This window comes from Dipteris shenzhenensis, chromosome 10, assembly GCF_047967505.1.
Source record: "Dipteris shenzhenensis isolate YYH24624 ecotype China chromosome 10, Dip_SZ_1.0, whole genome shotgun sequence".
Classification (NCBI taxonomy): Eukaryota; Viridiplantae; Streptophyta; class Polypodiopsida; order Gleicheniales; family Dipteridaceae; genus Dipteris; species Dipteris shenzhenensis.
Genome location: NC_141605.1, coordinates 2244404 through 2270711, shown reverse-complemented (window position 1 = coordinate 2270711; position 26308 = coordinate 2244404). Strand labels below are relative to the sequence as shown.

Sequence of the window (26308 nt, the reverse complement as noted above, 5' to 3'; positions counted from 1 at the left end):
CCACTGCATTTAGCAATATCCAGTTGCAATAAGAGAACACCCTACTTAGTGTACTTCGCATATTTGATCCCCACGTAAGCATTAGCAATATTATCTATAATATGTATGCAAGGCATGAACCCATGCTGGGCAGGGTGTAAACCCTCATGCAAGAAACCTTTGATACTGCTCACTATCATCCTTGTAACCAGCTTGTAGATGCATGCATGAGTCTGATGGGCCTCCACTTTGCAAAGGACTCATGCAAGTGCTTCTTAGGGAATAATATAATCAACCCTTTTTTCCAACAAGCTGGCATTTGTTGGGTTTCCCAAGCATGATTAATCATGTATAAAAGTGCGAAATGACATCTCGATAGTACAGGAAGAAATCCACAATGAAACCGTCTCAACCCGGAGATTTCCATTTGCCACATGATCTGATGGCAACCTATTCATTATACTTTGAAAGGAGCTTCCATTTTGCATGGCGTGATGAGGAGACAGAATTGGACTGACATGTTGGAGAGGTTTGTGTCGTGCGGACATCACAACATGTGGCGGAGAAACAAAATTCCCAAACTATTTAGCATAGTGGCTAACACATGCCTATGTAAGTTGTGCCCTTGATTTTGTCCAGGAACCATCCACATTTTTAACCCAACAAATATTTTACTTTGTCTCTTATAGTGCAAGCCTTTTAAAAAATCCTTTGGAGGAGCAACCCTTACCAGTGAAATCCCTGTATCCCCACTTCTCCACCTTCTTATAGTCATTACATTGTGACATAGGCAAGTAGCCTGAGCATGAGATGAATCCCAGAAGTGACTAATTTCTGTCAAGCTCTGATAGGTGCTTTTAGCCTTGGCAACATCCTCTCTAAGAGTATACATGTAAATATCCCTCATCAACCAAAGGATTGAGAATGCTCGAAAAGAATATGAGAAAATTGAAGAAAATATTAAGAATAGAGCTTAACTTCTAAAAAACCCAAGACTCTTTTCAAATAATGGTGGATGTTCATTTATATTTTCTTTATACATTAGTTTTTGTTGCCTGGGCAATTGCATACTTGATGTTTTTTTATTTATGATGACAGCAATAAGAAGCGTGGGAGGAATGCTTGGATACATGTCACTCATTCAATTATCATGTAAGTTGTAACTTTGATTATTGTCTGGTTGCGTGGTAGATACAGTTTCTTCTTTCTCGAATAATTGACATTAAGTATGCAATTATCTTGATCGTACTACTGTTATTCCTTTATTATTACCTTGATTATTATATTGATCTTTTTATTTTTGTAATCAAATATTAATTTTTTTTTCAAATATTGATTAAAATGTTATCGTTTTTTAATTCTCATTTTTTAATAATAGTATCTTTAAATTTTACTACTTTGAATTAAATATATGGTTCAATGATGTGATAGGATATTGAATTATCTACACATACATAATTTTTTCATGTATGCTTTGGTTGGGCTACTACTATACTTTTCTTTCAAAAAACATCAATGCTTTTCCTCTCTTTATACTTGCTATGCTAACCTTATCCTCTTTTGCAGATTCATTGGATCTCTTCTCTTGTTAAGCTGGGATAGGCGGCAACTAATGTGAATCTATGCATTTCCCCTATCGGTACTCAATGTATCTTGTCTTGTTATAAGGGGTCGGATTTTCACAAAAAACTTTTAGATTTTGAAAAAGGAGCCTCTTGAAAAGACTCCCTTTGTCTTTTCTATTGCATCTGTTTATGACTGGATTGCATTTGTAAACGAGATCAGCTAGATTTTCTATAAGCATTCAATAAACTACTCTCTTCTCTTTCTATCATTGACTCTCAAGATTCTTGTGACCTGAATTTTTATTTTTCAACTCTCTCTCTATTGTCAACAAACCCTTTCAATTAAATAACATTCCTCCTATCTCTATAAAAATAAAAAATGCTCTTGATATTGTTAATTCTCTTGTCGACTTTGATCTATTAGATAATGAGGAAAACGAGATCCTTTCATCCCTGACTTCCCAGCCACTCTCTGCTTCCTGCTAGAAAGGTATATCCCAAGCCTTCTCAGGTGTCATTCCTCTCCCTCCCCCTCGTCAACTTGAGCTATACTCTATTAGGTTAGACCATAAGCTATGGAATTTTGAGGTTCTAAATCATAGTGTCCTTTTTTCTATTACTTCTCTTGCTTTGATTTGTAGTTTCTCTTCTGAGTTTATTGATTACTGTAAATCAAGCTGCTATCCAAGCTAAACATTTACTATCGAATGACTTTTGCTTTGAACTTAGTCAAATCAAACTTTCAGATATAGATTCTTCAAAATGTTCTAGCTCTGTCCTTATTGCTAGAACTAAATGATCAATCAATCAAGACAAAAGCCGTGAATCCAAAAAGTTTCTTAAAAATTGCTGAAACACACTTAGGTCCTTTCTCAAACGTCAATGTAAAAAAACTAATCCTAATTCATCATGCTCTGCTTCTATCATTTGGTTTGATTACCTCCTTTGGTACGTGTTTTGAAACCTCTCACTTTTTTTCTTTCTCCTCGGGACCAGCTAAAGTGTATGCATTTTTTGGTTGGGTGGCTTCTTTTTCATCCAAAATTCGTACTGTACTCTTGGTCTACTTTTGATTCCATGAATACATGTTAAAGGCAGCCCACAATCTTGCTCTGTACATCCCGAACTTCCCCTTGCTTTCTCACTTACTAAATACACATGTTTCCAACTCAATTGAAGTAATTCTCAAACTAACCAAGGGAAAAGAATCTAAAAGGTTCTCCATTATCCCTAGCTCTCTATCATAGAAGCCAAGGATGTTTCGAGGATCGGAAGAATTCAGTGATACTACCAGAGCACTTGATTTCAGTCCTGACAATGATGATGTGAGATTTATTACTAAAAATCCTAATGGGTTACTAAGCTTTAAGAAAAAGAAAGATAAAAGTAAAAGATTTATCCATCTTTTTTTTATAAATAAATTATTTGATTTCAATCTTCCAGAGAAAGTATTTTTAGAAGTCTTTGAGAGATTTTTAGAAGTCTTTGAGAGATCTCATTTAGAGGCAACCAAAAATGCAATCCAGTTATTAACAGATGCAATAGAAAAGACAGAGGGGGTCTTTTTAAGAGGCTTTTTTTTCAAAATCTAAAAGTTTTTTGTGAAAATCCGATTCCTTAAAACAAGACAAGATGCATTGAATGCCGATAAGGGGAATGCATAGATTGACATTAGTTGTCGCATATCCCAGCACGCAAGAGAAGGGATCCAATGAATCTGTAAAAGAGGATAAGGTTAGCATAGCAAGTATAAAGAGAGGGGAAACATTAATATCTTTTGAAAGAAATGTATAGTAGTAGCTCGATCAAAGGCTACTTGAAAAAATTATATGTGTGTAGACAATTCAATATCCCATCACATCATTGAATCATACATTTAATTCAAAGTAGTAAAATTTAAAGATACTATTATTAAAAATGAGGAGAGAAAAACGATAATATTTTAATAAAAATAAATAAATAAATTAGTATTTGATTACAAAAATAAAAAGATCAATATAATAATTAAGGTAATGACAAAGAGATAGCGGTAGTGCGGTCAGGGTAATTGCATACTTGATGTCAATTATTCGAGAAAGAAGGAACTACACCTGTCACGCAATCAGACAATAATCAAATTTACAACTTTCATGATCATTGAATGGGTGACATGTATCCAAGCATTCCTCCCACGCTTATTATTGCTGTTATCACAAATAAAAAAACATCAAGTATGCAATTGCTCAGGCAACAAAAACTAATGTATAAAGAAAATATAAATAGATATCCACCATTATTTGAAAAGAGTCTTGGCTTTTTTAGGAAGTTAAGCTCTATTCTTAATATTTTTTTCAATTTTCTCAGATTCTTTTCGAGCATTCTCAATCCTTTGGTTGATGAGGGATATTTTGACAGGGTCCAGGATAACTGACATTCTAGTAGTCTTTTTATACGGAGGGATATTCAATCTCAAATTTTTCTATTAATAATCATATAAGCACAAGATTATAAGAATAATTTCTCTTATTTAAAAGAAAATAATAGCCTATGCTAAGATATGAGGAACAAGGTTATAAAATAAACTTTAATTTTAAATGGATAAGCTCACAACGTAGGATATTAAATAGATTATTGAAAGAAAAGCATAAAGTATTATAGAAATACTAAGTAAATTAAAAGGTTAGCCAAAGATTAGTCTACATGTGAGGTTAACAATAAGTAAGGTTAGCATATAAGTGTAAAAAAGGTTAGCATAGGATTAAGAAGGACGGTTAGTAAAGATATAGCAAGAATAGTTTAGAAGCAGATGCTATGTATGCTGCAAGCTAGCTGAAAAATTTAGCAAAAATCGAAGCTTGTATCTGCTAAGTATTTTGCGCACTAGCTAGCTAGGTCAGCAGAAATCGAATACTCTACGTAGAAGAATATGTGAGGCATAGGAATTAGTGGGTAACAAATAGGTTAGCCAAAGGTTAGTCTATATGTAAGATTAGGATGTAAATGTAAAAAAGATTGCATAGGGTTAACAAGGACAGTTAGTAAAGATATAGCAGGAATAGATGCTACGTATGTTGCAAGCTAGCTGTAAAAGTTAGCAAAAGTCGAAGCTTGTATCTGCTAAGCATATTGCGCACTAGTTGGATAGATCAGTAGAAATTCAATACTCTACATAGAAGAATATGCGAGGCAATCATGCATGTGAGAGTACTATACGTAGAAGTGGAGAAGGAGAGAGACCCGTATACAATTCAGTGTGTGAGAGTCATCATAATAGCGGATTAATAGGAAGGGAAAGTGCGCCATCAGAGAGTCCTGCTAAGCACGGTCGATTATCAAAGAGAAGTATTATCACGTTATAGGATGCACATGTAGAGCTACCAGTTCTCAATATAGTGTGTGGCGAAAGGTTGCAAGGAAAAATTTCACGACTCAAGCATGGAGTTCATGCATGACTTGTAGGCTTGAGGGAGAAAAGTGGTCGCAGGAAATAACGCGAGAGAGCTCTGAGAGGTTGCGTCCAATGGGAGACAGAGGGAGCAGAAGCAGACGCCACGTTCACTCTAAGGTACACAACTATGAAGTAAAGGGTCTGGCAACGACCAGACATGTACTGGACAAGGAATGACGGGTTGAGCGGCGTCTAGTAGGTGAGCGAGCTGGGAGAGATCAAGGTGGCAACGAACGGCTGACAAGCATCAGAGGTAAGTGATCTGTATCAGGAAGGCGTAAGGCTACGGAGAAGGGCGCACACAGTAAGCGGTAAGAGGAGATAGTCAGAATGTGGGAGGCATAACGTGAAGAGAAAGTATAGAGGGGAAGGGACACGCAAATACCAAAGTGTGGTGGCGAGATGACAGAAGTAGGATAAGGGGATTAGGAGCGAACCTGAGTAGAAGCCATAGCTGAAAGGTAGAGGGAGACGACAAGTGGAAGCAACAGGAAGCTAAGGTAGTCACTAGTGGAGGCTAGGTAAGGGGGTTGGAGGATTATTAAATAGGCAGGATGCCACCGAGTAGATTAAAGGTAGCTCTTAAAGTAGGTATGCCACTTATTCTTGCCTTATCCAAATTATCCCTACGTAGGTATTTTTAACTAACCATGTTTAGCATTGTCAATAAGGTTAGGTATAATGTGAAAAGTTTACACACATTACTAAAATAAACTTTAAAGGACTCAAAAAATCATAGAAATAATATAAGATAACTTAAAAATTTGCATAAATCAATAGTTACATCATAATCAGTGCCACAAAGTACTGATGCCATATCCTCACGGTATGCACCGGGATATGTGTGACTACAATTTGGCAACCATAAATTGAGGATTATAAAAAAAAGGAGAGTGGATTGATAGCACATAGCCATGATAAACAGTTACATCTTCTAAAGTATAGAAGGTACCAATAAATTCAAAGGTCATTGGAAAAATTGCCATTACATCGAAGTTTGCATAGAGTCCATTATCAATATGATGTAATCTAGGTGATGTGCATCAAACAAAGCAATGTATCAGTTTTTGAGAAATATAAAGGGTGCTAGTGTGTGGGTGTGTATGTTGAGAAAGATTAGTAGTTGTATATGTGTGTGTGTATGTGTGTGTTAGAGAGATTGCTGCAAGGAGCGCCTGGAAAAAGAGAAAGTAGAGAAAGGAGGATAAAAAAAGACTATGATTTCTATCCTTTCCTAGAGTCCAGAGTGCCTGGTAGCGAACCCAAGTGATAAATAGATCAAACTCCTATTTGGGTGGGTGAATCCCAAAAAGCCAAAAAAACTTCTCAAAGGTAGCTTTAGGAAATCTAGTTCTCAAACCCTGCCAAGGAGACCCAAGAAATCTCCGCTGTGGGAGCAATGCCAAAAAAATTTGAGGCACGGACTCCCGCGGAGCCAAACATCTGCAGCTAATAGCCGTGGAGCAGCACACACACACACACACCCACCCACCCACCCACCCCTATAACGTGTGCTTTGGTCTTGCATCTTTTCCATTGTTCCTGTATACAAGCAACACAATAACATGATAGCTTTCTTGATTTAAGAGTTTTGCTATCTGATTACCCACAAACACCATGCAAAGAGCACGTGCCAGGGACAGCTTTGCAATCCTAGTGTTCAAATCTATGAAGATCGATTTTTTGATGTCCCAACATGAACTAGCTAGTAACTTTTAATGCAAACTAGCCAAGTAAGTGTAAGCTAGCTCAAATTGATTCAGATGCACCTGTTCAATTGTCAGTGGATTCTGAAGCATCATGGCTGCTCTAGAGTCTATTAATATGTGTTTCCACTTGAGCTACCTTATGGTGTTCCACCTCAGTGGAGCATGGACCATAAGGTAGAGCTTCTCCCTAGAGCTTAGCTAAATTTCAAACCACCATATAAGACTTGGAGAGGATGAAATCGCTGGCAATTGTTGGGATTTGCTCCTATGGGACATATTTGTCCCAATAAATCTCCCTAAAAGGATAGCACCATGCGCATGAGTGTGGACTATATAGTTCTTACTAAAGTGACCATGAAAAATAAATATTCTTTGTCCAAGAATCTAAGACGGATGACCTTATAGATCATTTATATGGTGCAACATATATGGCCAAGCTTGATCTACATACGGGTTTCATCAGATTTGTATTAGGAAGGAGGATGTCCTAAGATAGGGTTTCATACACTGTATGGACATTATGAGTTTTTAGTTTTTCACTTGGACTTATGAATGCATCCGCTACATTCCAACAAATGATGAACAATATATTTCGTCCATAGCTGGGAAAGTTTGTCATCATATTCCTCTATGACATACTTGTAGCTTATCTAACCATATTGAACATCTCAAGGTAGACTATTCTTTGAAGGGGTGAAGAAAACCATTATATTTTGCCCACATTATTTCCATTAACAGTATCCATATTGACATAAAAATGGTTATGGGTAGTTAAAGAGTGGCTATTATCTCATATTGTCACAGATTTGAGATCCCTTTTAGGATTCAATCAAATTTTCAGACTTTTATCCGTGAGTACTCATGTATTCCACTACTACCTCTCTCCAAGAGGAGAGAAAGAAATTCCTTACAAAGACAATTAGTATAGACCTGTTGTTTACACAGATGCTCTGGATGCATGCTTAAGGAATTAGCATGTGGTGTTGCGCCTATGTTGCATATCGTGAATCCAAGTATATCATTTGTGGTTCAGATAAATGCTAGTGATTATGCTATTCGTGCAGCCTTGTTCCAAGATGTTCAACATGTGGCTTTTATTAGTCAAAAGCTGACACCAGTGTAGGTTAAATATCTTATGTATGAAGATGAGCTATTTGTTGTAGTTCATGCGTTAAAGTAGAAAAGGCATTACTTATATGGCTCTTAGTTTGTATTGTGTGTGGATAACACATCACTCAAGTACTTTTGTAATACTTAAGATTTGCAAAGCCGTAAGGGTTCAATGGTCTAAGCTTTTGCAAGGTTTGGACTTTGAAATCCGATACTGAAGGGGTGCCGCTAATGTGGTGGCTGATGCATTAAATTGCATCGGTTTGTAAACTTTAGGAGTTTCATTGAAATGCGGATTGATCTCTTTGTATCCGTTAAAGGTCGATGATCCAAACTTTGGGAACCCCATCGGACATGATAGCCTCTGTTGCGGAAGAGAGTAAACCAAAGGAGAGGCAGGATCTCTGTGACCAAACCAAGGCAGCTCCAATTGTGGCGAGGATTCGATGGCAGACTTGAGAAAGACTGGGGAATTTGATACAGAGTGAATTTACCCGTCTGTCCTCCTGCACTAGGCCGAAGCCTAGTGAAAAAGGTGAGAGAAACTCTTCTTGGAACCATGTGTCAATGGGCTAGCCTCGAGCACTGTATTTGTGAATCTAGGAGGATAAAAAACCACTTGAAAAACCTCACCCCAAGAAGTGAACACCTGATAGGCCGTTGGAGGTCAAGGTCTCAAGGCAAGGCAGCAAGTATCCAGTCCCTAGCTTGCGTCGTGGAGGGGTGAGACTCATGGATGCGTGCAAAGAGGGCAGTGGAGATCTCAAATTCCACCTTATTCTGAAGCTGCAATGCAGCTCATCCTAGAGAAAATGCATGTTCTTGCACCTGGTAGAAGGCAATCAGCAGTGACTGAATGAGTAGCCATTTGCCAATCAAAGATGGAAGGCCAACTTAAGCAATGTTAAAATCCATCCATTACGGAGAGAGGAAGGATGCGGCGGAGAGGAAGGGAGGGAGGGAGAGGGGGAAGCAAGAGATGGGAGGGAGGGAAGGGGCAGTAGGGTATAGAGGTAGGCAAAAGACGAGAGGGAGGGGAAGAGGAGAGAGGTGGAGGGGAGGGGAGAGAGGTGAAGGGGGAGAGGCTGGGGGGGAGGCAACAGGTGGAGAGGGAGGCAGCAAGAGAGGCGGAAGGAGATGAGTGGGGGAAAGAGGGGTGGGTAGGAGGGGAGAGAGGTAGAGGGAGAGGTAGAGGTAGAAGGGGAGGGGGGAGGCGAGGGGAGGGTTGGGGGGACGGGCTCTAGCGGGAAGGGAGGGGGATGGGAGGGGTGTGGGGAGGCAATAGGCAGATGGGGAGGCAGCAAGCGAAGGGGGAGGCAGCAGGTGGAGGAGGCAGCAAGGGGGGCAGCAGGTGGAGGGAGGAGCGATGATAGGGAGCAGCTCAGCCCATCTTGTTCCGATTTCGAAATGGGACCACTGGATGAAGATACACGATATCACTCCTTAAATGCTATGGAAATCATCCCCTATGCAAATTTTGTGTACTGCTTTGCTTGAATTTTTGAATTTGATTTTTTGGAAAGCGAATAGCATAGAGTCAGATAAAAGAGCACGTGAAGAAAGGGAAGGGCTCTTTCTATTTATGTAATATATTCTTTGTCCCAATTCAATGTTTTCAGGAATGAAGCTGTTGCAGACCTTTATTCTAAACGAGGAGCAATGTCAGTAAAATTGCCATCAGAAGTGGCAGAAGCAAGTGATGTTGTGATCACAATGCTTCCATCTGCTGACGCAGTCTCTCTCTCTCTCTCTCTCTCTCTCTCACTGTCTCACACACACGCACATCCTAACGGGTCTTTCATAGACTTTGATACAAGCATTTCATTTCATCCCCCCCCCACCAACACACACCCCAAGAAAAAAATTGAGAAAAGTTTTCAGGTTACTTTTATTCCAACATCATGATTATTCTGATTTTTAATGTTTTGTTTTAGATTATGATATGATTGGAGCTTGGTACTAGCTATTCCATTATTTAACAACTTGTTGAATTGTACTACTTCTCCTAGACTTTCCCTCTTTCCAATATTATCTTTCACCTCACCTCGCACTTGTGGACTCACTCTATGCCTGTTCCCTGGATGGCAGCAAGGTGGGCATGTGCAACCCCTCAGTTGGAATTCTGATGATGTGCCCTCCTCCTCATGGGTAAAGGAGCTGACCGCATGAGGGGGTTGGAGAACACCAATCCCCCCCCCCCTTTGCTTTTGGTTATGGGTTATAGAAGCGGGTTTTTACTGCTAGATACCTCTAGGTCCAAGTGCGTGCTAGGTAGGACTGGGTGGGAATTGGGATTTCTTTGATGCAGTAGTTTGTCTAGATATGTAGGGCGCCTGTAAGAAGTTTCTTCCTGAGATCCACTCACGTTTCCTTGGTGACAAGAACCTTGGTTGCCAACCAATATATTCACTAACACATGATACAATCCCTTTAACTAAGTGCTCTTCATCTCCACGTCGCACTTCTTGTTTCGTGGATAATCCTTCCACTGGTGAGGTTGAAGGCAACCAAAGCACAAGCCTTCTCTCCTTGCTCTCTCTTTTTGTTTTGGGGTCAAAGAATATTTTGACCAAGCCCGGGCTACCAGTAAAGGTACTTTTCTTTTCACCTCAATGGTGATGCTTGGTTTAGAAGGACTCTTAGCTGGCTTTGCTTGCTTGGCTTGTCTTAGACTTAAAAGGTTTAACCTTATCAAGGTTGGTTGTTGTTATTAAAAAAAAAAACTATGCGAACTCCAAAACTCCTTTGCTATACATGCATAATCTAAATATTGACAACCAAAGCTAATATTCTTTTCCCTATGCTTGCACCACCAAAATAACTGGAGATACCTATTGCTGCAATCAAGAAGCTCAAAAATTTCATAACACAGTCAAATTGAAATGTAAGGAAGGAAAGGAAGCTCTCTGGTAAATTCTGTTTGCCCTCGTTCCAATCCATATTTTGTCTTGGTCGCCATCTAACCCTTTGACACCGGCCTTCGTCTAATTGCTTTTTGCAGATGGCAAGAGAATTGAAATGCGCAGCCTACCTCCCAATTCAGACCATTGTATGTATATGGCGCTCTCAAAACACCATGTGTCGCCCAAGGCAAAGGCCTTGTGACTAGTCACATGTGGGACTACAAAGAGAAGGATTCCGAGCCCACAACCTGGGACCCTATTCCCCTTCCATGATCTCACGCGCTAGCAAATAAGGCACTTGGGCTAAGCAGTCCCTCTCCAACAGGAAAGCAATCCACGAACGACAGAGTCCGTGATGAGATTGGTTCCATTCACCAGCCTTTGCATCAATTGAACAGACTCAGTCCATCATCCCACGCGACGTGCATTCCATGCTTCTCCATATGTGTGGCAATTGGTTTTCATAGCATCACGCTTCACAGATAGCTCAAGTACCTGATATGGCAGCGGACTTTTTTTTTTCAAGGATATCTCTTAGAGGTTGTCGTTGTCTCGATCAAATAGGCACACCATGTAATAGAGTCTATAGCTCGTTCTTAGCAAGCCCGTTTCTCATCGCTCGATTACAATCTGACTCCCAACTTTAAAGTGAATCTCCTTTGCTCTAAGCTTCTGCAAACGAATTACCAAGGTCCCATCAATGTATTCCAGCTCGTTTTTTACATAAAGAAGCTCTTTCCTTAAACATCCATTTGTGTCCCAGATTTAGGTGACTCATCAACGTCTGTCTGAACCTATTACGTCGACGCACAAAAGTAAATCTCGCAATGCTCTGTCTTGTGAGAATCACCCGTGTGCACAATGATATGTCACCAACCACAGCGTTCATTCACCATCACAAAGTTACATGAACATCTAGTGATTCGTCGTCAACCAAGCTACTAGAACAACTCCCTCGACCTTTAGCCAAGCTCTATAACAACTCCCTCAACCTTCAGCTCTAATACCAAATGAAATGAACCAATTACTAGACTCTGAAAATATGCCACATACTGTAAGAATCACGGGTAATGGCACAATGATAATCCACCCAGCCAAAACCTCTGTAAAAGAAAGCGCAACAGACAAAACGTGATTTTACTTCTGCAAGCTTTTGTAGAGCCCTCATCTCCTTAGACGAATCTGGATGCGACATGTAATAATCTGGAAGCTCTTAGCATGCACCCTTTTACCCCTCTCTTGGGAGGTTGTAGGTCATGTGGAGCAATGGTTCTTGGCTTCTGGATGGTATCTAAACCCTAACCTAGGTTGCATTCCCTTGGGTTTATGGAGGCTTTGGCTTTATGAAGGTGTCCTCATAAAGTACTCACAGTGGGATCCCGGGAAGTGGGAATTAATTGAGACAAGGCACCAAGAGAAGAGCCTCCTCTTCATTCAATATATGGTCAGTAATCCCAAGAAGGTTTCTGTTAGAGTTGATGGCATCTCAGGTATGCAATAGAGTGTAAGGGCTTCTTTGTGGATGAGCCCACCCCCGGTGAGGTTAGGATTAGAGCTGGCCATAAGGCCTAGGAGATTGGCCAGGTTAAGGCTGAGATAGGACACTCGAATTTGGTTGGGTTAACCCAACTAGACCTGACCTTGGCTGGGTTGGATCAGCCGAGGTTGGCCAGTTCTTCAAGGGTGAGGCCTATTTAAGGCTCTCCTCTCACATTTGTTCACTATCTTCTTAAGCAGCCATTTGTACACTCCCTCTCTGACATATTTCACTAGCATTTCCTCTCAGGGCTGAGCAAGATTCCTGTAGTAAAATAGTTATCATTGCCTCTATCATGACATTTTCTTTCTCTTTCTATTTATGATTTCTTTTGCACTACATCACTCTCATAGTTTTAGCTTAGCCTGAGAGCATAGTTTTTTCCATACGTGACCATACGCATACGTCATACGGGTACGGAAGTATGATTGGAGTATGGTTCAGCCCCTGGGGCTGAATCATACGTGACCCTAATTTTACCCCAAAAAAATCAGAAAAATATAGAATGTACACATTTACTTGAGAGAGAACTACAAAACTTCAAACTTCAAACTTTTATTGATTTTAAAGTCATGAAGAGTCCAGGCATTGGATTCTGTCATCTGATACATAGTGATAGACACCAAAACATCATGATCAATCATCAAAAGTAGCAGGTAGTAGTCTGTAGGTACTAGAAAAGTGAAAGAATCCTGGGCCCTGTAGGCTGCAGGTACTACATCAAAGGCAAGCTGGAAAACATCATATAACAAACTGAAAAGGCTCCCAGCCTGCACAGGCTACAGCCAAGAAACAAAACTGAAATGCATCACAAGTTACAACTAATGAGGCTCAAGCCTCAAGGTGCATCCTCATCTTGTGCCTCATCCTCATCATCATCAGCATCAGTGCCATCCTCCTCTCCTCCTCCTCCTCATCACTGTCAATCTCATCTGCCTCGGCATGGGACTCCAAAATACTGGAGCTGCTTGAAGCTGCAACAACATTCATCCTTCCTGTAACAAGAGGGGCTGGTCCAGCTGGAATCTCCTCTTCTCCCTCTATAGTCTCTTGCAAAGCAAGAAGCCTTTCATCATCCTTCTCCTTGTTGATCATTTCCAAGGTTACTTCTATCTTCTCAAATCCCCTTTCCTTGATTTTGGAGATCAGTCACAAATTATAATTGTTCAGGATTCTTTGGAAGAAGCCTATTCCTTCTTTTGGTATGTATAAGAGAGAATGTGCTCCAGTTCCTCTCACAAGGAGAAGCACATGTCCCTTGCAAGAGCACTCGAATAGCCAACTACTGCAAATTTGGAGTGTGAGCCCCAAATGTCTCCCACCACTTCACCCCTTGGTGCATCCTCTTATAATCCTTCGCAATTGCCCAAGCAAATGTGCTTGTAAACATCAAACTCATCAAATAAGATGCCCTACCTCTCAACATCATACTTCGTGTACCGCTCAATGACATCCATCCACCCATCATGCACCTCCTTATCACCATCTAGATTTCTCTCTCTTCAAATAGGATGGAGAACAAAAGCTGCTGCATGTAAAGGAGATTGCATCATATCCCACCTATTAACACACAAGGCTTTGACATCAGCCAACTTGGAGGAGTCTATGCCATCTATAGTCTGTATCTTCTCCACCATTTGATCAGTGAGCTCATATACAGGTCCCATGGTAGCTCCTTCCCTATCAGCCAAACGTAGGATCTTCAGAATAGGTGCACATATCTTCACTATGACTCTTGCTTCCTGCCAGAATGAGGCACCCAATACAATGGAAGACACCTGTTGTGCTTTCACACTGCGTGATACTTTCTTCCTGCAGTACTCATCACTCACAACCATATGACGCAATCCATTGTAGACACTCTCATCCAACAAGTTTGCTAACACAATAAACATGTAAGCAAACCGAGTCTGTGCAGGTTTCACTAATTCCTTCTTGCTGAAAGTTCTGAATAATACTAACACAGTGTGCTTCCGAGTAACAAACATGACAATCAACCATGGGATCTCAAGCCCCCACCCCTGACACGCTACATTCCAAGGGTAGAGATAAGTCTCAAATCATGTCATGAGAGAAATTAAGGCGAAAATTCCCGGATATGTACCCTGAGCTGCTGCTCCTCCCCGTTCCCCTGCTGCTCCCCCTCCCTCAGCCTGTCTCTCTCCCTCCTCAGCCTGTCCCTAGCCCCTCCCTGCTGCTTCCCCCCCTCCCCCCCTGCTGCTCCGCCCCCTCCCCCTGCCTGTCCCTCGCTCCCTCCCTCTGTTCCCTGCTTCCGCCCCCTCCCCCTTGCTGTCCCGCCCCCTCTCCCTGCCTCCGTCCCCTCCCCCCTGCTGCTCCGCCCCCTCTCCCTGCCTCCGCCCCTCCCCCCTGCTGCTCCCCCCTGCCCCCTGCTGTCCCGCCCCCTCTCCCTGCTGCTCCGTCCCCCCTGCCCCCTGCTGTCCCGCCCCCTCTCCCTGCTGCTCCGTCCCCTCCCCCCTGCTGCTCCCCCTCTCCCCCTGCCTCCGCCCCTTCCCCCCTGCTGCTCCGCTCCCTCTCCCTGCCTCCGCCCCCTCCCCCTTGCTGTCCCGCCCCCTCCCCTGCTGTCCCGCCCCCTCCCTGCTTGCTCTCCCGCCCCCTCTCTTCCTCTCACTCCTCCCTTTCTTCTCCTCTCCCTTCCCCTCCCTCCTTGCCCCTCTCCCCTCTCAGCCTTAGCCCCTCTCCTCCTTCCCTCCCCTTCCCCCCTGCTTCCTCCTAGCCTCCTTTCCCCTCCCTTGCCCCTCGCAGTTTTTTTGGAACGGAAGGAGCCTTTTTTTCTGTTCGAGTCGGCCTCCTCACCTTGATTGGCGATGGATTCCCCGTCAGCCAATCCTACTCCATCTCCACCGGCCGCGAAAACTATCACTTTCTCTAAAGACGAGTTGCAGCAGCTCAGGAAGGATGTAGAGATTGAGTGCTCTACCACTTTGTTAGCACGCATCTTCGGGTCTCACCCTTCCAGATCCCAAGCCAGAGACTGGATGCTTGCGGCTCTCCCCCCAGACCTCGCTCCTCGATTGGTAGATGTTCGCCTTCTGGGACGAGGTTTCTTCCAGGTTGTTTTTGACACTCCAGAGGCTGCGAGCACTGTGCTGAAGGCCGAGCTTTTACACCTGGGACACAGGAAGATCTTCTTTGAAGCCTTTCACCTTGGTTTCGACCCAGTTGAGGCAGATAAGAAATTCTTCTCGCTCTTCATCAGGTTCCCCGGGCTTCCCCAGGTTTACCATCGACTTCTTTCTGTTATTGGGGAGCATTTTGGCGTAGTTGCTGAGATCCCACCCCTCCCTGGGTTGCCTTTGACTGCAGCAGAGGCAACCAAGGCTGATGGGGTTCCTAGAGTTAGGGTCCTTTGCAAGGATCCTAACCTCGAGATGGACCACGTCATGATACAGCGCCCGGATGGTTCCTTTTTTCGCCAGAGAGTGGAGATTTCGGGCAGGCAGGACCAGTGCAGGATTTGCAGGACCTCGGGACACTTTGCCAGGGATTGTCCCAGAAAGAAGAAAAGGCCTAAGAAGACCTCTGGTACAGCTACCGCCTCAGGGCATCGACAGGGGGGACAGGGGGGGAGATTAGATCCGGCACTTGCTCCTCGACCTCGACAGAGGGGTGGTACAGGTCCAGCTCCTGCTCCTCATTCTTCACGTGGCGGTCCTGCTCAGTCAGGTGGTGGTACAGGTCCAGTACCTATTCCTCGGCCTCATGAGGGGGGTGGTACAGGTCCTGCTCCTCGACCCCCACCTCCCTCAGGCACACGCGACGCTTTACAGTGGGTTCCAATACGTGTGCAGGTCCCTCCTTCAGTTCACGAGGGTACCTTAGTAGACTCTGCTTCACCTCGAGCTGTCCTTCCTGTCTCACCTTGCACAGTCCGAGACGCTGAAGCTTCGACCTCCTCCCCAGTTGCAGCTTCTTCCTTAGATCCAGCACTGCCAGATGTTCCTCTTGAGGACGGAGAGATTTCCGCGGCTGTGGGCAGACACCGGGTAGAGTGCCTTCCTCACTCCCTCCCTTGGACAGGGGGAAGGGGATAGCTTACACTGTTGATCCTCTTCCCTCACAAGGGATCCTTCGTACTCCGGTGTCTGGATTGCTCCACAGGAACTCGTTTTCAGCCTTGGCAGAGAGTTCAGATTTCCCAGAGGAGGAGTTTGTGCCCGCTACTTTTGGGGAGCCAGTGGTTGGATTTCCTATTGACAGGGCTTCTTCTTCAGGTGCCAGGATTCTTTCCCCTATTGACTTTCCTCCACTGGGTTCCTTCCCTCCATCCAGGAGGTCTTTCCCTGTTGAGGGGTTTGTTTCCGCCACTAGGTCGGGTAAGGTGTTCCACTCTACATCCTCCCGTCGATGAGGATTATCAGTTGGAACATACAGGGCCTAGGTGGCGTCCCACATCGCCGCCGCAGACAGCTGATCCGGGATCAGCTTCATCCAGGTGTTACTGGGGGTCCCATTGATATATTATTTATTCAAGAGCACAAGCTGGATTATAGAGATTGTGCCAAGTCAGGCAAGTTGCTTTCAGGACATACTTTTTGGTCGCCTGCATTGGGCACTAGGGGAGGCACTTCTATTTCAGTTTCGCAGTCGGTTCTCCCCTTAGTTGTTGGGCACGGAGTCATTATCCCCTCTAGAGCTCAGTGGATTATTCTCTTGATTGGAGGACGTAAGGTTGGCTTCCTCAACCTATATGCCTCCAACATTAGAGGGGAACGTGTCCTTATGTGGAAGACCTTGCTCTCCTGGGCCCCCATTGTGGATTCTTGGGTGATTGGAGGTGACTTTAACATGGTCGAGTTACCTTCAGACAAAAAAGGGGTAGAGAAGGCGGACTTCACTCTTTGGAGAGAGCAGCTTGGGATGCCTTCCTTTTCCATTTCTGTGGCAGAGATACTTGGTGTGATGATGCCTTTCTTATTCAGCCACAGTCCCTCCTGTTCTCTTGGTCGAACAGGAGGCAACAGATGCCTATTCATGCACGCATTGACAGATTTTATGTAGATGACTGGGCACTAGACAGAGGGGGATCGGTATGCATTGCTGCGGGGGTTTCCACCTCAGACCATTTCCCTGTTGTTCTGGCTATCTCAGAGCCTCACTTGAGAGGCCGATCTGCCAACATCAGGATCCCAGATGCCTTTTACACAGAGGAGGACCTTACAGAGGCAGCCCTACGGGTATGGTTTGCTCATGTCCAGGGAGGGCAGCCACATCCTTCACATTTAGCCGCTGCCCTCTCTGGTATTAGCGACTTTTATTGCTCAGTTGCTTCTACCAGGAGACGAGATATTCTCAGACGTGAGATTGGTGTTCGCCAGCAGTTAGCAGCTTTGCAGAGGGAAGAGCAGAAACGGCCTTCAGATGCTTGGATTCAGGAGCGCCTTGCTGCAGCGAGGGCTCACTTGCAGTTATTGCTTGATCAGAGAGCAGAGTATGCCTTTCATGCACGGGAGTCCTTCTGGATTCAGATGGGTGGTAGAGTCAATAAACACTTCTTCTCTACTCTTGGCCCTAGACATAGTAGAGAGAGTGTATCTCAGCTTATTGACTCACATGGGGTTTTACAGACAGAGCCAGATGACGTCTTACGCATAGCTTCAGATTTCTATGCCACCCTCCTTACTGCTGATCCTGAGACACACGATATAGAGGATGCTAGACAGGTTATTTGGCAGAGTATCCCAGTGTTGGTGAATCCGGATATGCATGTTCTACTTGATGCACCTTTCACCAACACAGAGTTCAGGACTGCACTTTCAGCCCTTCACAAGGGCAAGTGCCCAGGTTTAGATGGCCTCACTCCGTCTTTTTTCATTGCATTTTGGGATATGATTGGAGACTATATTACTTCAGCCATGCAGGCCATTTGGGACTCTGGCGAGATGCCTGAATCGCTTACAGAGGGCCTCATCCACCTTATCCCAAAAGGAGGTAGCAGAAATTTATTGTCCCAGTGGAGGCCTATCACACTTCTGGGGACTTGTTACAAGATTCTGGCCAAGGCTATCAGCCTCCGATTGCAGCCACTTCTCCCTGATCTTATCCACGACACTCAGACGGGATTTGTGCATGGCAGAAGTATTTTTGATAACATTTTTTCTTTCTGGGAAGCTTCAGAGTAGGCCGTGCAGAGTGGCCAGAATCTTGCCATTCTACTGTTGGATTTTGAAAAAGCTTATGACAGAGTAGATTGGAGTTTTTTGGAGGGCACCCTACTACGCTTTGGATTCACTGATGTTTGGATCAGAGGTGTTTCCTCTTTGTACAGATCAGCCCATAGCCAGGTACTTATTGGTGGGGTAAGGGGTGAGAGATTTCAGATTTCGAGATCAGTCCGTCAGGGATGCCCCCTTGCTCCTTTCCTTTTTTTATTCGTGGCCGAAGCTATGAGCATCTATGTTAGATCTCAAGCTGACATCTTTGGGCTGAGACTTCCTATCAGAAGAGAAGAGGAGCTGCTTGACAGTGAGTTGGCTGATGACACAGCGATTTATTTGGATGCCTCTCCACAGACATTGACTTCTTTCAGGACAGCATTGGATTTATTTTGCTTGGCGGCAGGGGCGCAGATAAATTGGCATAAATCCAATGGCTTTTGGATGAGTGATGAGGACACTCCAGTTTGGGGACTTGACATAGGGTTCACTTGGGTTCAGAGGGGTGTGCCTATCAGGTATTTGGGCTGCCAGGTCGGCTTGGGTATTTCTACCACGCAGCAGTTTGCTCCCGTGTTGGAGAGCATCAGAAGGAAGCTTCTCTTTTGGAGCTCAGCCAAGCTGGATCTTGCCTCTAGAGTTGTGGTGGTCAACCAGGTCCTCTTGGCCACGGCCTGGTTTATTTGTTCATGTTGGTGCCGTTCTAGGGACTGCATCATTCAGCTCAGAAGACCGATCAGGAACTTTCTCTGGAGTGGGCTTGATGGCACAGCAGATGCCTTAGCCAGAGTGGCTTGGGAGACCCTCATCCTCCCTACACAGGATGGGGGTCTCAATATTATTGATCCAGATTTACAGTGCAGAGCCTTACTTTGCAAGATAGTGGTGCGAGGACTTATGCCAGGACAGGAACCGTGGAAGGACTTTCTTATCAGCAGCATACAGAGGTGCACACCTTCCTCAGGAGGAGACTGGATGAGCAGTGTTAGATGGATTTTCACCTCAGCACACCTCAGATCACCTTCATCCCCTCTCATGGTTGCCATTCTGAAAGCTTGGGCTAGTTTCAGAAGCTCTCTTCGGAGGATTCCTCCTTCCTCCCGGGAAGAGATTGATAGGCAGCCCATCATGTGGAACGACAGTATTTTAGATGATCGTGGCAGACCACTGGGTGCCTCACTCTACATGCAGTGGGCCAGGTGGGAGAGGGGACCTGCTTCTTCTTTGGGATCTTGGAAAGCCTTCCGTAGGCTTCCAGAGGAAACCAAGTCAGGGTTGACAGGACATCTCAGAGGGAGTGCAGGGAGGATCTTGCAGATTGAGTCAGCCCATCCAGAGGCTTGGATAGACACAGATGATATGCCTCTCACTACCTCCACTTGGGCAGGTACTTTCTCGAGAGGCGGGGTTCCACTTCAGGTCTTAGCCTTCCGAGGTGCACAGGAGGATGCTTTGGTTTTCAGTGTCCAGGATGGTGGCAGATTGCTCAGATCTACAGATGATATATTGCTTGAGTCTGCTTTTCAGCCTATCAGGGTCGTAGGCCTTTTGATGCAGGGATCAGATTCAGAGTGGTTCTTAGACCCTGACCCCCAGTTACTCTCCACCGGGTCTTGGAGACTTTGGCTCTATGGAGGAGTTCCCATCAGGTATTTACAGTGGGACCCCTGAGAGTGGGAGTGGATTGACGCGGGGCATCGAGAGAAGACCATCCCCTTCTTTCGTTACACGGTCAGTAATGCCAGGAGATTTCAGCTCAGTAGTAGAGGTTGGAGACCCTCCAGAGTTCCTCATTGGGAGACTTTTGGTATTACTGCGGATCAGCAGAGGTACTTCTGGAGGAGGCTCTGGAAATCCCACAGGAATAGAAAGATCACTATCTTCTTTTGGCTTTCTATTCATGGAGGGATTGCAGTGAACCTTTGGAGGTCCAGATTCGGAGCCGACCCTACTTGCCCTCGTTGCCTTTCTGCTTCGGAGTCTATTCAGCATTGCTTATGGGATTGCAGACAGGCGAGATTGATTTGGATGGGGATAGCCAGGATCTTCAGTCACTTTGCCCATTCCCCACTCTTTATGACTTGGGGCTCGGTGGCTTGGATTTCTCTTACAGGACCTCAGGTTTTCTATGAGGGACTTGACTCCTCCCGGGCCATTTCGGTTCGACATCATCGGGTTGAGCTCTGCTCGTTGGATGTGGTTACACACCGTCCTTTTACAGCTGTACATGCCTCTGTGGATACTTCTTGGGAGATTATAGCGAGCATAGCAGCCTGGCATATCTGGAGATCCAGATGCACAGAGGCTATGGAGGGTACTTAGGTTCATCCCTCGCACACATTGGCTAGTATCTGGACAGACATCGTACACACTCTGATGGCCGTATGGACGGGTATGCAGGGGGACTCCCGTGCAGCCTCAGCTAGGAGGGCTTCTTTCTTCAGGGAATGGAAGGATTCTCCTTTCTTCTCTGAATCTACTACAGGGTTGAGATGGCACTTTCAGCCTCAGCCTTGGTTTCTTTCCACCTCACTCTGAGGGGGTTTTTTATTAGCTCTCGCGGGTTTTTGTTCTTACTTAATAGAAGTATTTTTCATGAAAAAAAAAAAGAAATTAAGGCAATTTACCAGTCCACCAACAACAATCCACTAAGAGGAGACAGCTTGAAGTGGAGCGAGGATTGAGCAAACTCATGAAGTTTCTTTGAGCTTATTATCTCTAGAATGTTTTTCATTCAATCAAGTTCAATGATATAGATGGTGCTTGTTTTTTGATCAAAGTGTCTCATTTTAACACTGCCTATGCACCATATCAAGAATTTTGATGTTGGAAGCTTCACATATTATCATAAAAACCATGAGAAATTCCTTGCAACTTGTAGCTGTCAACTATATGCATGAGACCATAATATTAATGATAGGCCTATGCCGAGTGTCAGACCAGCGATCACACACTATGCCGCATCCATACTTTTTCCATTTCTCCCGAAACTGCAGCAACTCTTGATCTATGCATACCACCTCATTTTTCAGCTCCGAAGTACGCAAGGATTTGTAGGATGGAGGCTTAAAGCTAGGCCCAACTTGTAGGAGCGATGAGCAAAAAGAGCAAGTACAGGAGTCGATGGAGATAAGCCATCACGTCAACTAACTTGAAGAAAAGAAAGTACAATGTACTTGAAGGTAGACCCTAGGGCTAAGTGTCCTAGGTGTCACCTAGGACTAAATGTCCTATGTGGCATAAAAGGCACTAAAGTACTAGAGTGCTTATTGCTATGCCTACAAGGCACATACCGGGGTCCATAGGGCATCACTAGAATCGGGAGAAGATGGCCTACAAACCCCCCTCCATGGTATGGGCTGAAGTATTCTGGAAACGTCTCAGAATACGTGGTATTTTTTGGTCATGGTGGCACATGTTCATCCAAAAGGATATAGCCACCTATGAATGTACAGGGTATGTCAGATCATGTAACAAAGGGAACCAAGTGTAAAGCCTATCAGAAGACTTCGAATTCGAGACGAGGAAGTGCCTTTGTAAACATATCTGCTATGTTGTCCTCTGTGGGAAGGTAGGACAACTCTATGTCTCTTGCTGACAATCGCTCTCGAATATAATGATAGTGAACTTCAATGTGCTTGGTACATGCATGAAACACTGGGTTACGCGCAATGGCCAAAGCACTCTGGCTGTCAGTGTAGACCGTAGTGAAGGATGTCTGGCGAATACCAAGATCTGTAAGTAACTATCGAAGCCAGACACACTCTACTGTAGCAGTGAAGGCTGCCCTGTACTCAGCCTCACAGCTAGATGTGGCAACTATTGGTTGCTTCTTGCTGAGCCAAGAGATACATGAACTGCCAAGCAAAAAACAATTGCCGGTATGTGACACTCTGGTGTCAGAACAACCTGCCCAGTCACTATCCGTGTAAGCATGCATGGTAAGTGAACCCTGATCACCATAGAAGAGGGCTAAATCCTGAGTGCCTCTGAGATATCTGAAGACTCTCTTCACTGCCTGCCAATGCTGTGAACTGGGTATGTGCATGAACCATGTGCATGAACCTGCTGAGCTGAGATATTGCATACTGTAAGTCAGGTCTGGTGTGACATAAGTAAATGAGACATCCAACAGCCTGCTGGTAAAGGGTGATATCACATGGTGGGCTCCCATCATGAGCTGAAAATTTGAAGCCAGGGTCCACTGGTGTAGAGATTGGCTTGCAATCCTCAAACTGAAAATGATCAAGGAGCTGTCCAATATACTTGGATTGTGACATCATTGTACCCCCCTCAACATGAGCAAACTGAATGCCCAAATAATAGTGTAGCTGTCCCATGTCTGACATTTCAAAAGCCTGCTGCAAATCAGCCTTGAAAGCTGCAATATGCTGAGTATCTGGGCCCGTGATTAGCATATCATCCACATATAAAATTAGCACTAAAAAATCACTAAAAAATCAGATCCACTCCCACGGACATAAAGAGTGGGCTCTGTGGGGCTATTCTGAAAACCAAGGGATAGTAAGTGTGCATGAATTTTGGCATACCATGCCCTGGGTGCCTGCTTCAAACCATAAAGGGCTTTTCTAAGCGGGCATACCTTGTTTTCAGAATTAACAACCTCAAAGCCAGGAGTTTGTGTTACATAAACTTCTTCTTGCAAATCCCCATGAAGAAAAGCAGTCTTGATGTCAAGCTGGTGCACTTGCCAATGGTGATGGGCTGCAATGGCAATGACACATCTAATAGTAGTAATCCTGGATGTGGGAGCAAAGGTCTCCTCAAAGTCAATGCCTTGTTGTTGGGCATACCCTTTTGCAACAAGACGGGCTTTGTGTCGATCTATACTGCCATTAGATTTCCTTTTTAATTTGTAGACCCACCGGGTACCAATGGCATGCTTGCCGGGAGGGAGATCTACTAATTCCCATGTGTCATTTTTGGCAATGGATTGTAACTCAGCTCTCATTGCATCCATCCACTGTTTGCTATCAAAAGCATCTTTATGGCACAAAGGCTCTTCATTGCAAGCTGTAGCAAGGAGTGCAAACTCAAGAAAGTGACCATGCATTTGTCTATTCCCTGATCTTGTCCGAGCAGTAAAAGGCTGATCTTGTTTGCTGTCCCTCAATGTATCAAGAAGCCATCTGGGAACTTGCCTTTGCTGGCTATTGACAGCTCTTTCGTCAATCACTGCATCATGAATAGTGGGATCATTTTGTGCTGGAAGAGAAACCTGCAAATCAGCACCATGGATCTTCAACACCATTGAACTCCCTTTTTGACATAAGTAGAAAGAGTCTCTTTTCCTTTTGATGAAGAAACCAAGCTCTTTTGCCCATGTGATATTGAGTCCACCTACCAAAGCCATTGGGGCTATATTCCTTTCCTTTGAAATTCAAAGTGACATCAGAAACCCATTCTCTGATCTCAGAGTCATTTAGGATAGCCACCACATTAGTTAATTGCTCCATAATCCTACAAGAAAAGATAATGAAGAATTTAGATACATACAAGTGAAGTACAATATACAACCCTTGATACAATAAATGTGAAAAATAGCCCAAAAGGCTTTACAAGGCTTCATATGGCAATAAATGTGGGAAATAGCCTAGAAGGCTTTACAAGGCTTAAATATTTGTACAAATGTAAAAAAATTAGCCAATAAAGCTTTACAGTAATATAAAATATTGAGCCTTAGACAGCAGTTGAAGATCCTCGAACAGGCTAGAGATGTGACGACCAGCAGAGCAGCAGACTCCCAATGAGCAATGGAGGACTCGGGGGGCTGAGGAGAGCTGGAAGACAAAAGCAATACCCGCTCTGATACCACTGTAGGAGCGATGAGCAAAACGATCAAGTACAAGAGTCGATGGAGATAAGCCGTCACGCCAACTAACTTGAAGAAAAGAAAGTACAATGTACTTGAAGGTAGACCCCCCTAGGACTAAGTGTCCTAGGTGTCACATAGGACTAAATGTCCTATGTGGCATAAAAGGCACTAAAGTACTAGAGTGCCTATTACTATGCCTACAAGGCACATACTAGGGCCCATAGGGCATCACTAGAACCGAGAGAAGATGACCTACACAACTTAGCTAATTGCACAGACCATTTCCAAAAATTATGGACTTCTCACCTTCCAATGAGGAATGTCCTCTGCAAAGAAAAAGCGCCGAAGAGCAATGTGGGCATCCTTCCATGCCTGGGACTCCCATGCCTTGGCCACGGCTCCCTGGGTCACGTTTTGTTTCTTATTTTTTGGTTCATGTGTAGATGCACTTGCACTTGCACTTGCAGCACCACTCTCCCAGGCATCTCCCAAATCAGCCACATCTGCATCAAGCTCTTCTGCAAATTTATTTATTTTTGCCTTTGCTTGCAGCCTTCTGCAAGTGTCTTTCACATTTTCAGGGGGGGAGAAGCAAGGGTCAACCCCAAGGCCTGTCAGCCCAAGAAAGTGTGCTCTTATGCGGGTAGGTCCTCCATCCCATTTGTGAGGGTAGTACTTGCATTTACAAGTGAACTGCCCCTTTCCCAAAGGCTTCAGTGTCTCCACAAATTCCCATTCTTCTCCTTTCTTTCTTCCCATATGAGAGAGAGAGAGAGAGAGAGAGAGAGAGAGAGAGAGAGAGATGAGAATCTGAATTTGAGAATGAGAAGAAACTTTAAGACCCAAAATTCAACAGATAACATGGATGATGGAACTTGGAAGAGATAAGAGGGAGTCAGTGGTCACCTCGGTCCTCCTTCAATCGAATCCTGGAGGCTAAGAGTCACAAGAGCTCATAGAATCTTCTCTTGCTGAAGGCCAGGACCTAGGTAGCTGAAGCATGAGACTCGAGAGCTCAAGGTGGACTCTGGAGTCTGGACAGTGGAAGGTTGCAGCCTGCATTGGATCTTGGGTCACGGGTGCTTGAAGGGCTGGCTGTACGGTAGCCTGCAGGACTTGGTACGCTGGTTGTATGGCTGGCAGCTTGGTTGTAGCCTGTACGGAAATTGTACGGCTGGGCTCAAGGGCCAAGGCTGTACGGAAATGGTATGGACGTACGGCTGGGCTCAACTTTCAAGGGCCAAGGGTCAAGGGTGGAGGCTGGAGCGTGGAGAACCACGCCTGCTACTGCAAATTGGAGACGACTGGCCGTACGGGCGGACTGTAGTAAGTATATTTTTTTGCCCAAAAAAAAAAAAAAACGCGTACGGAATCGTACAGTATGGACGATCGTACGCGTACGGTTCCAACTATGCTTGAGAGACTAGCAGCCCACTAAAGCTCCTTATTGGGAGAATTTTTAGATTTCAGTTGATTTGTTGAAATTATTTTGGAATAGACTTTGGAAATCCGTTTGAAATAACTCTTTTTCGTTTGGCTCTCTATTCATGGAGGGATTGCAGTGAGCTAATGGAGGTCCAGGTTGTACTCGTTGCCTTTCTATTGAGGAGTCTATGCAGCATTGCTTATGCGGCTACAGATAAGTAAGGATTATTTGGCAGGGGATTGCTAGGTATTGAGCACCTTCATGTGCTCTCCTTTTATCATGACCTGGGACTCGGTGGCTTGGCTCTCTCTTTCTGGACCTCGGGTGTTTTATAAGAGACTTGCCTTTTCTTGGGCTCTTTTTGAGTCATGTTCTTTAGATGACGTTCCCAGCACGCCCATTATAGACATGGGCATGCCTTTGTTGAATACCCCATGGGAGATTTTGGCGAGCATATAAGCGTGGCATATTTGGAGATCCAGGTGCATAGAGGCTTTGGATGGTTCATAGGTCCACCCTGCACACACATTGGCAAGTATTTGGGCAGATACGGTACACATCTTGGTGGCCATTTGGGGGAGCATGTAGGGGTCTTCACGGGCAGCCTCTACCAAGAGGACTATTTTCTTCAAGGAGTGGAGCG

At 44.4% G+C, this 26308-nt stretch overlaps 1 protein-coding gene across 3 annotated transcripts in view; it reads left to right on the top strand.

Moving 5' to 3' along the window:
• Window positions 1-1565: 1565 nt before the first annotated feature.
• The window catches only part of LOC147897255 (6-phosphogluconate dehydrogenase family protein), a 162114-nt gene continuing 137371 nt past the window's right edge, over window positions 1566-26308 (top strand). The window contains exons 1-2 of one of the 3 annotated variants that reach the window (XM_087380963.1): window positions 1566-1618; window positions 9410-9524. In XM_087380963.1, the coding sequence (XP_087237089.1) occupies window positions 1602-1618; window positions 9410-9524 (132 nt within the window). In that variant the 5' untranslated portion in view covers window positions 1566-1601. Of the gene's footprint in view, window positions 1619-5010; window positions 5225-9409; window positions 9525-26308 lie in introns of those variants that run through there. The other 2 variants (XM_087380962.1, XM_087380964.1) reach the window with 2 other exon arrangements.